The sequence below is a fragment of the Barbus barbus genome, assembly GCF_936440315.1.
Source record: "Barbus barbus genome assembly, chromosome: 45".
Lineage (NCBI taxonomy): Eukaryota > Metazoa > Chordata > Actinopteri > Cypriniformes > Cyprinidae > Barbus > Barbus barbus.
The window spans coordinates 9,854,464-9,866,552 of NC_136723.1; the positions used below are offsets into that span (position 1 = coordinate 9,854,464).

General features: G+C 35.9%; 1 protein-coding gene across 7 annotated transcripts in view; it reads right to left on the reverse strand.

The window, feature by feature from the left end:
• The window catches only part of LOC306864446 (disks large homolog 2), a 224,042-nt gene that overhangs the window by 14,230 nt on the left and 197,723 nt on the right, over positions 1-12,089 (reverse strand). For all 7 annotated transcript variants that reach the window (XM_079408462.1, XM_079408457.1, XM_079408456.1 and 4 more), the window contains one exon: positions 10,755-10,869. In XM_079408462.1, coding sequence (XP_079264588.1) covers positions 10,755-10,869 — 115 coding nt within the window. The remainder of the gene's footprint in view (positions 1-10,754; positions 10,870-12,089) is intronic.

Below are 12,089 nucleotides of genomic sequence, written 5' to 3' on the forward strand. Positions count from 1 at the left end.
GCTGCCATGACTTGGGGGATGGGGGGATTGCATCACATTATATTACAGCTAACATCATACTATATTAATATATCGGTGGGGTATGACTAGTGCGCCATTCTCTGGTCCGTTTTAAAAATTAAATAGTTGAACAATTTTTTTTTTAGAATTTCTGCCCTTTCTACTTATCAATTCCTGTTTCCTCTCTGATATAACAGAAGTAAAAGTAAAAACATAGACTGCAAATACTAAAAATATAATACATATATATATAAGAAATTAATGCTTTTATTACAAAAGGATGCAGTAAATTGATCAAAGGTGACAGTAAAGACTTTAACACTGTTACAAAAAAATTATCTATTGAAAAAATGCTGTTCTTTTGAACTTTCTGTTCTGTTCTTTTGAAGAATCCTGAAAAAAATGTATCATGGTTTCCACAAAAATATTAAGCATCGGAACTGACTTCAGCACTAATAACAATAATGAGAAATGTTTCTTGAGCATGAAATTAGCCTATTAGAAAGACTTCTGAAGAATCACGCGTCACTGAAGAAATAGCTGCTGAACATTCAGCTTTGCATCACAGGAATAAACAGCTTTTTAATTTAATTTGTGTTTTTACTGTATTTTTAACTAAATAAATGCAGCCTTGGTGAGAATAAAAGACTTCTTTTAAAAAACTTAAAATCTTACCGACCCTAAACTTGATTGACAGTGTAAACATGGGAATCAGTCTTTCTCAAATGCTGCAAACCTTGAAAAATATTAATATATGATACATTTCTCATCATTTTGACTGAGAAATCTCAGCTCCTTCACATAATAGAAAACCTCCAGCAAGTGAGAAGCACAGATCAGAAATGCGAAGCCATTTCAAAGGCGATCACAGTTTACTACGCACTCCTGCCATCTGAAGTGGGTGAATCACTATGCGGCAACAGAAGAAACCTCTCATTCATCCTCATATGGAGGAGCACTATCAAGAGAAACAGGCTAGCGTTTCAAGAATAACCATGATTCACATACTCATCCTTAGAAAGAGACACAAACACTCTATTTAAAGAACAGATTTTACACTGATGATGTAGACAAAGATCAAATGAATAGAAGAGTTTAACCTGAACCTTTTGAGGGAAGCATGTGCCCTGGAGTCACCCACTGATCTTTAGTACGCACATCAAAAATAAGCAGGAAAAGCAATAGCTGTTTTGTTTTATTTTTGTACTTTCGATTCTATTCTCAAAATTTTGCCAGCTCCAGTTTTAAAGCCATGCTGTTTTCACTGTTATCTACCTCCAGCAGGGCAGTGTGGATGATCAAGTGGTGAAACACATTAAAAGGAAGCACTATAGCTCAGACGCATCCACACACAAAAGAACAGACAGGCTGCCACGGTTTCCTATAGGCCTGCCCCGCTGAGTACACAATGCAAGAGATAACAGCAATAACGCCCATTAAACTCCTTCCTCCAGGTACATTTAGTCACTGCAAGCCTCGTCGAAATGCTTCACTGCAGACCTGTGATAAGCTGAATCAGAGTTATTGCGTTTCATGTTTTTTTCTATTGTCTATACGATTTCTAAGTCTGTTTGGATGAAAACCAAGGAGGCCCCCTCTATGACACCCACCTCTTATTGGCAAATGCTTACAAAAATTGTACAATCGAGGCAATCGGGGGGTGAGCAAGCCAAAGTAAACCAAACTTTGACCACTTCATGTAAATGTAAACACAATAAATAAGTGGAAGTCCGATAACAACAAAAACAGGCATCTATTATAGACATTTATCATTTTAGAACATGCTGCTCCTAAAATGCTGCCATGACATCACACACTAAACAGCACTTCAGCATATTCAGCCCTGATAAAAGCTCACACTTTTATTCAGGAGAGCCTCTTCTTATGTGAGAGTTTGGGGAACAAAAAAAACAGGTAATACTAATACACTAGCCTCGTCTTCTCTGTTCACTGCCAGCACTCACATCACCTCTGCTTTATATTGCCTTTTGTAACCATGACAACACATCTGTTTTGGAAAGGAAGCCTATGATGCAGATGCAACAAATGAGACGTAGACAACACAAAACCAGCCAAAAATCAATGAAGGGGCTAATGATGTAATTTAACAAACAAAGGATGAGCATCAAGTGTTCATGTACATATCTTAAAGTATATTATATTTTTGTGTGGATATAAATAGGTAAGTATTGTAACTGTGATTAAAATGATTCATGAAAAGTTAGATTATATACACACTACCAAAAGTTTGGGTTGATAAGATTTCTTCATGTTTTTGAAAGTCTCTTTCGTAAGTCACTTATGCTCACTAAGGCTGCATTTATTTAATCAAAAATACAGTAAAAATAGTAATACGGAATTATTCAGACTATATAATACTGAAAAACATTACAGGTTTAAATAACTGTATTTTTATATATATATATATAGGGCTGTCAAATCAATTAATCGTGATTAATCTAATCCAAAATAAAAGTTTTTGTTGACATAATATAAGTGTGTGTACTGTGTATATTTATATGCATATATAAATACATACATATACATGTATATATATATATATATACTGTATAGAGAGAGAGAGAGAGAGAGAGAGAGGATGTGATTAATCATGATTAATCGATTTGACAGCCCAAATTTTTAAATGTAATTCATTCCTGTGATAAAAAGCTGATTTTTTCAGAAACTGTTACTCCAGCAGATCCTTTAGAAAGCAGTAAAAATTTATTTGAAAAAAAAAAAAAAAAACTTACTAACCCCGAACCTTTGAATGGAAGTAAATACACAGGCTTCATTAAAAATAGGGTAACACTTTAGAATAGGGAACACTTATTCCCTATTAACTACGACTTTTCGCTCAATAAATTCCTAATTTGCTGCTTATTATCAGTTAGTAAGGTAGTTGTTACATTTAGGTATTGGGTAGGATTAGGGATGTAGAATAAGGTCATGTAGAATAAGGCATTAATGTGCTTAATATGCATGCTAGCAAGCAACTAGTTAAGAGATCCTAAAGTAAAGTGTTACCAAAAATTCCAAAAATAAGTAAAATGTTTCTAACATTATACAGCATAAAACATATAACAAACTAAAAATAAATACTTTCTCTGCATATTGTGTTTGTGATCAATATTATCCCAAGGATGAAAACAATGAAAAGATACACAAGCTACCCTTTCTGCACGGCTGTGAGCAGATACAGTGCCTGCATGGCAAAATGAATGGGTTGCACATAATGGCTGGCACATATGCTGCTCTAATGGATGAAACATTCAATTTCATAGATGTAATTTCACAAGCATGCATTTTTCCACAACAAACCCAATATTGAGACAACTGATCTGCACTTCCAGCTGTATTTTAGCAGAAAATGCTCTAAAAATCATGTGATGGAGGCATGGTGCAAATGGGTCCATTTGGGTCACTTTGGTAGAACATTATTTATTAACCAAGCAATAATGTACAGCATAATGGTGGTAAGTCACCATTACAGATCCATTACAAACCATCCTGAGTGCAAAAAGAAATGATCCACCTCACTATACACAAATAAAGTGTTGTCTTCAATGTCCTCGTTAACCCTTGTTTCATTAAAGGATAAAATAAACACACACATTGGAACACATGCCTAGGGAAAAAAGCACGTTCCCTCTAATCGGCCAATGAAGATGTTAAGGTTGTTATGGAAACTGCAAGCTACATACTGTACAGTTGAGATAAATAATATTTTTTTATGTTTGTATGCTGGCAGGTTCTCAGCTTATTACAGTGAATTCATTTCTCCATGGCATCATTATGGCAGTGATGCTTCTCAAGACACTTCCAAAAAACAGCATGTGCTAGTGCAGGCTGCTGACAAAAACTCAAATTTACTGTCAGATGACACACACATATACAGTGCCCTCCATAAGTATTGGAACAGTAAAGACAAAATTGCTCTGTTGGCTGTGGAGTCAAGACATTTGCAAATATGATTAAAAGATGATTATGAGACAAAACTACAGAATGTCACATTTTATTATTAGCCGTTTCAACACAGTTCATCCCACTCATTGATGTGAGCATAAGTATTGGGACAGTTGAACATAAGGCAGATATAAAATATTAAAAGCTATTATTTAGTTGCAGATCCCTTGCGCAATATATATATATATATATATATATATATATATATATATATATATTTGTTCACAGAGAAGCCCCTTATATGTGCATTTTTTAGATGTTTTAGCCTTTATTTTGGGTAAGTTTCACTACTTACTGTAAAATTAAGAGAGTAATGTTCAGACTTTTGCATATTATAACCTGGAACATGGATGGGGGAAATAATTACAGTTAGATCCAAAAGATAGTTTTAGCAACATAGCACAGATGCTACAGAACACAGTTAGCTGACTAGCTGTATAAGATTGTGTGCTACGTTAATATATAGCTTCACAGGAATTACTGGCTTGTACTTTTAAATCCATAATATTATAAATGTACAGTTTATTGCTAGTCTGTGGTTTTACAATGCTGTAATATTTAAAGATTTCATATTATTGTAAAGTGAGCTTAAAGGGTACACAGCTTCAGTGTGACATCTATAAGAAAAAGTATAATTTCATAGATATTGTTAATGATAGTTGTTCATATTAAAATATGTATGAACTTAATACATGACCTAGATTTGGCAAAATCTTGTCATTTTAATAAATATTACTTGAAATTTATAAAAAATTGTTGCTGCTCCAATTAAGCTCAGTGCTCAGCCTGGAATACACTATGCGATTTTTCCCTCGATTTCCCCCCCGATTTCCCAGTCTGAACAAGTTGACGCTAGTTGAGGAAAGTCAGGGCCGGTCTACAGCTGACAGATTCCACAGAAAATGGCGTAGTGTATGATGGTCACAGACAGGGGCGTAGCATCATTTCAGAAGTGAGGGGGACAGAAATGTAATATATATATATATATAATGTTTCTGCTCACCAAGCCTGCATTTATTTCATCCAAAATACAGTTTTTCTATGTACAACTGCTTTCTATTTGAATATATTGGAAAATGTCATTTATTTCTGTGATCAAAGCTGAATTTTCAGCATCATTACTCCAGGCTTCAGAGTCACACGATCCTTCAGAAATCATTCTAATATGCTCAACAATTATTTTAATTATTATTATTATTATTTAAAACAGTTGAGTAATTTTTTTCAGGATTCTTTGATGAATAGAAAGATCCAAAGATCAGCATTTATCTGAAATAAAAAGCTTTTGTAACATTATACACTATACCATTCAAAAGTGTGGAGTCAGTATTATTATTATTTTATTTTATTTATTTTGGAAAAGAAATAATAGAAATTAATAGTTTTATTTAGCAAATGTGATGATAAAGACATTTATAATGTTACAAAAGATTTCTATTTCAGATAAATGTTGTTCTTCTGAACTTTCTATTCATCAAAGAAACCTGGAAAAAAAATCTACTCGGCTGTCTTCAACATCATCATAATAATAATTGTTTTTTTGTTTTTTTTAAGCAGCAAATCAGAATATTAGAATGATTTCTGAAAGATTGTGTGACTGGAGTAATTTACATTTGAAAATATATTCAAATAGGAAAGTTATTTTAAATAGTGAAAATATTTCTAAATTGTACTGTTTTGCTGTAGGCCTACTTTGGATCAAATAAATCCAGGCTTTAAATTCCTTTCTCACAACAGACTCACACAGAAATATGTGCATTGTTGCTAAGAGATGCAGTACAAATGAAAACAATATGTGTTTTAAAATTTGCTGAAAATATCAAACCTTTTTAGATCTCCTCCGACTGGATGGTATCAAAGTCTGAAGCTAAAAAATCAGAGTCTGTCATCATACACTATGTGATTTTCTATGGAATCAGTCGACTCAAATCTGAAGACTGGCTCTGATCTTTGGCAACTAGCATCAACTTCTCCAGATTGTAAATCTGTGGAAAATCGGGGCAAAAATCGTGTAGTGTATTCAATTTTTAAACTAAGATGAAATCCCGCCTACTTGCAGCATAAGCTCCTCCCACTCGCAGGTCTTGGCATAGGCTCCTCCCACTTGAAGGTCTCCGGGCTGCAGCGATAATACTTTGGACTTTTTGCATTTAATGATGTATATCTTATTTGAAATGCTTTTGTTATTTAAAATAAAATTTAATATTTTTGTGTGAAAGATTAATATTTTATTTTGACATGACTTCTTGTGCTGAAACTGATATCTTGTGCACTAAAAATGTCTGGATGAGCTTAATTGGTACGTTTACCCTAAACATTTTAATGTAACTTTTTATTAGTTTTATTTAGCTATATATACTACATTTAGTGCTTTATGTTATTTAATTATTAAATTACAATTTCAATTTATTTATTTTTTTAATTACATTTATTTCAGTTATTGAAATTATTTTTAACAGGTTCAGTTAACAATAACAACACCAGTTTAAGTCTGGCTTAGGGCAGGTTTTTTCACTGCAATACTGCATGCAAAATTGCCCAAACTCTTTAGTGAATTCGCCCCTGAGAGATTTTTTCTTGTGATTTATTGTGTGGGTCTTGCAGTAGAGCTGCAGGCGGAATCTCTGTGTTACTGCAAGAGAAACAGTACAGGTACAGTATGTGTGCAATATACAGTGCTCAGCAGAAAAGGGTACATCCATGGGTGTACAGTATTTTTCCACTAAAGCAAATGTCTGTAACATAATTTGTTAAGAGTGAGTGCTGCCTCAGTCCTTGAAAAACATTTGTGTAGTAAAAAAAGCAATACATCTACAACACGCAAACTAGAAGAAAGTGTCAGAGTGCTGGCAAAGGTGCAGATAATGTGGTGCTTTACTTGTTACAGAGAAATGTAGTGTTCAAAAGCCCCCTGAGAGAAAAGTGGAGTGGAATCTGTATGTGTAGATCAGTGGCCTCATATCGATAAGAGCCTGGCCTAGTGAAATAACAAGACCTGGGCTGACATTTGCAACAATGAATTACATATATTACAGCAACTGAAGATTTTATGTGATTACTACATTTTTACAATTTGTGAAGAAAATGTGAGAGGTGATTGTTAGTGCAAAGTTGCTGTTGGGGAGGGGAAGGGGGGAAATCGCTGACCAAAGTCAAACGAGCCCAACTTCAAGGTTGCTGTCTGGAAAATTTAACTAAAAACACATGAACATAGTAGCAATATTCATGGGATTATAAGAAAATAAGTGAATCTCTAGCTCTCACTGTCGCAGCCCCTAGACACAACACAGCCAACTTCTCGCTAAATAAATCAAACCAGACATCTTTGCAATTTATTTTCTGAAATTTACATTTGCACTGGACAAATTACACACACACTGGACTTCCCTGCATAATAAGCAGGATAAAGAGATATATATTACTTTCTCCGATCACACAGAAGAAGGGTGTTGTTATGGTTATATGTAAATGCTACCGCAGAAAAAGAGAGACAGAGAGACACCAAGAATGCTTCGAGAAGGAAAATATGCAGTGCACACACATACAAAACACAGACGCACACTTCCACATTCAGAAATTGTGATGTTGATTCATTGTGACAGAAACACAGAAACATGCTGATTGAGGAAAATCACTCAAAAACTGACTCATTTCTCATCCTAACCGAGTCAGTGTGTGAATGGAGCTGTGCATGCATTGCTTTTACATTGACGTGTGCTTTCTATTCATAGTTCGCAGCCAACAGCGATCACACCTCTGCATTCATCTCACCAGAACTCAGCGGAGGCAAACTGGAAATTATACTTTTGTCAGTTTTGTTGAAACTCCTGCCTCACAACCATCTCCTTCCTCAACTGCAGAATTCTTAAAGTCTAGTATACCGCAGGGGCCATATTGTATATTTATAAGTTTATTTTCCAGAGATACACTTATATTAGTCCATGACATGTTCACTTAAAGTTCTTGCACCAAAACACAAGACTTTTTTGCCACAAGACTTCTGAATGTAAATTATTTAGGGGAAGTCGTGGCCTAATGGTTAGAGAGTCGGACTCGTAATCGAAAGGTTGCGGGTTCGAGTCTCGGGCCGGCAGGGATTGTAGGTGGGGGGATTGAATGTCCAGCGCTCTCTCCACCCTCAATACCACGACTGAGGTGCCCTTGAGCAAGGCACCGAACCCCCAATTGCTCCCCGGGCGCTGCAGCATGGCTGCCCACTGCTCCGGGTGTGTGTTCACGGTGTGTGTGTGTGTGTGTGTGTGCATTTGTTCACTACTCACTGCTGTGTGTGTGCACTTTGATGGGTTAAACGCAGAGCACCAATTTCGAGTATGGGTCACCATACTTGACAATACGTCACGACTTTTACTTTTTTTTACTTTTATGTCTGTTTTTCATCAGGATCAGGTCAAGTTGTTAAATGTAAATATGGGTACTCAACAGTTTGCAATAGTGTTGTCATTGTTAAAGGGACAGTTCACCCAAAAATTCTAATTCTGCCATGACTTACTCACCCTTGTTCCAAATTTGTAGAGTATTTGTAGAATCCATACTATGGAAGTCAATGGCCAACGTCCACTGTTTCGTTACAGTGCTATAAAAATCTGTTCTGATATTAAAGTTGTGTAGTGTATTTTAGACTGTTTTTTTCCCTGTTATCGTGAGTAGTCAATGATCAAATATTATGCAGAAATCCAAGGGTTCACATACTTTTTCCTGTAACTGTATGCTCGTCATGGTTTTAATGCAAATACCTTGATGAAAAGGGAAATTCAAAATCCAGTTGTCCATGATAAAATCCCCATAATATGGCTCCTAGGTCAAGCATTAGTAAAATCACAAACCTAACAAAATGGTGACTTTAGCGAGCTGATGTGTTCTGCAGCAAATAAATGACTCCCTATAAGGTCTGATTTCCTGTGTCTCGGCTTTTCCCAGCATCTGTGTTCTCCAAAACCGGCCAGCTCTTCAAATTGGCTACACCACAGTACAATTTTCTAGCACCCACAGAGGGGGCCTGCGGCATTAGACTGCAGCTGGGAAGGAGATATTGAGCATCTTTTAATGCTGTGGGAGCGGTGCATGCTGTACATCATGAGGAGAGGAGGTGTGTATATGTATAATTGCTGACAGGAGGGCTATTTATCACAATGGATCTCTACAGGTGTGCTGGTTCTGCTGAAATTTTCCACCTCAGACACAATAACGAAGCCAAATCAGAAATCTACAGTTGCATGTTGCGACCAGCTAATGAGGAACTAATCTCTGTTCTGCTGATTGCATTGTGAAATATATCTGGGAGAATCATAACAGCTGTTCAGAAGAGTAGCCAAACAATGCTGTCACATGGGACGTTTGGAGTGAACCTGGAAGCTAGAATATATAACATAGGACTTATGATTTTACTGTTTACCTTCATAACAATTTCTTGAAAATATTTACAAATATTTAGTAGCCTCTGTAAATGGGCTAAAACTATTTGCATGCTGGTTCTTTCTTTAAAACATTTAGATTTATTAAATATTTAATTAAATATATTAAATATAAATATAGTTTGAAATAGATATTTGTTTAATTATATGTATAAATTACATGATAATAATATTAAATCATAAATACATATGATCTATTAAATACAAATATTAAATAGTTAGTGAACGTGCATCGAAGACTGACACCGGAAGAGAAGAAATTGTTGAATAAAGTTGTTATTTTTGTTTCCTTTGCGCAACAACTGTCGGGTCCGGTGTAGACACGGTGCTAGGTTGAACTACTGGACTATTTTAACGATGTCCTTGCTACCTTTCTGGGCCTTGAACGTGGTAGTTGCGTTGCTGTCTATAGAGGGTCAGAAAGCACTCGGATTTCATCAAAAATATCTTCATTTGTGTTCCAAAGATGAACAACGGTCTTACGGGTTTGGAACGACATGAGGGTGAGTAATTAATGACAGAATTTTCATTTTTGAGTGAACTAACCCTTTAAGAACACAGAAGAGGTGAGCAAAGAGAGGTTTCTTGTAGCATCTTATAATGAATCACTGTTTCCACTTTCCAACTGATTTTAAATATCAATAGCTCTTCTAAATGTCATGTAAAACAGTATGATCCCCTATTCTGGCTGATCTAGGATCAGAGCGCACACATAAGACAGCATGTGCTCCCTTGAAGTGTGTGTGTGTGTGTGTAAGGCGTAGTGGACACTGATGAATTCTGACTCACTCACTCACTCACTCAGATACCCTGCTGGTTCACACGCAAACCCCTGAAGTGTGTGTGTGTGTGTGTGTGTGTGTGTGTGTGCGTGCTTGTGTGTATAACAAACATCTCGCTCCAGGCTAGAAACATGTCTCATTTCCCAGAGAGACCACAGTCATGTTCACATCAATCCAACATCAGTCCCACATAACAAGTGTCATGGAGAGACAGTTAACAGAAAGTTTACGTGATCGGGGGCTGCTGGCATATCAGTATCCCATCTGTGATGACAGAAACATTCATTCCAAGTCATTCACAACTAAAAAAAAAAACTTCTGTTTTTCTCGCTTTTCAGTAAAAATATGTAAATAACAAGATAAACTGTCTTGAGAAGCTAAATGGTGTGAGATAAGATTTGTGTTCAGAGAAAATCTCTTTTTTTTGCTTAAAAAAAGAAAAGAAAAAGAAATTGCCATTGGTGTAAAGAATTTCTGAATCTTTTTAGGATAATTTACTGAAAAACACAAAGAAAATGAATTCTTGCCGTTCTATTAGTGTATGTAAAATTATGTTCAAATAGATGAGGTCTACCTGACATAGAGTGAGCGTTTTTGATTGGTTCTGAGGGATCCGGATCCAGAACTCATGCTGTGGTTCATCATCTGCTCTCGTAAGTCATGAATCTTGGCCTCAAAACGCCCGTATTCTGTAAACATAGACATAACCAAGCAAGCGTAAACATAAAGCAACATTTTTTTTTTTTTCAAATCAAACATCAAGGTCTGGAATGGCAACCCTAAAACCACTAGAACAGAACAGAGCACATGCAAACAAACAGTCTCAAATCAAAGAATTAATAAAAAGATCTCTCGGGAGAAATGCTGTCCAGAAAGGATGTGGTGTTGTAGAGTCTTAATGTCTAAGATGACACCTCCGATCGATACAAGACACAGTAGCTGTTCTGTGCTGACTTCTAGCACAAGGTCACACAGTCAATATAGGAAATGTAGAAGAAAGAGAGATAGTGAGAGAGAGAGAGATAGCGAGAGAGAGAGATGGTAAAGTCATATCATGTATCTTCTTTGGTGCAAATGTATGATATCAGATAACATCCCACTTCTCTTTGTTATATGCAGGCTGATACTGAATCTCCACAGATTCCTATAGAACTGAAACATTGATCATTCTGCAAGATAATAACCAGCCGACTGTATATTATCCATCACTTAATATATGCACTTTACAGTTTTTCTCAATTGCTAAAACACTATAACCAGGCTTTTGAACTAAAATTTCAAAACCATAACGCCATTTTTCAAAAAGCACACCCATTTTGCTGAACTATAAACACTATTCCCCTGCTTTTTGAGTCACATGAGTCAGATTTGGTGAACTGTTACTGCAAAACTCTACACACAAATCCCTACATTTATCAGTGCTTACACCATGTGCTCATTTAGAAAGCACTAGCATTCAATATAGTTCACTCAGTTCACTCATCAGGTAATACTAACAGAGTGCACTGTTATATTGATAACATGACTAAGCATTTAGCCTTGTTTGTGAACAATGACACAAGGACATCAGGCATGCAAGAGGATTTTACCCCTGCTGCTTGGCCAGGGCCAGTATAGCCTGTGATGTTGAAGAGGTTCTTTGGCCTGTCCCAGACCAAAGACAGGATACTGGGGCAGAATAATTATTTTTGTTGTTTGCTGTATTGTACTGTACTCTACAGTACATTAAATTGAGGAATAAAACATTTGGGGAGTACCACAAGCAACACTTATTAACACTGTTTTTATAGCATTGTTTTGAATTTATCTCATCAGTGCGTAAAACTGTGTTGTAGTGTGTGTGTTTTTGACTGTTTGTGTGTCATGTCTGAGAGCAAAGTTTGTTTTTTCAGCAAGATTGAGTTGTTTT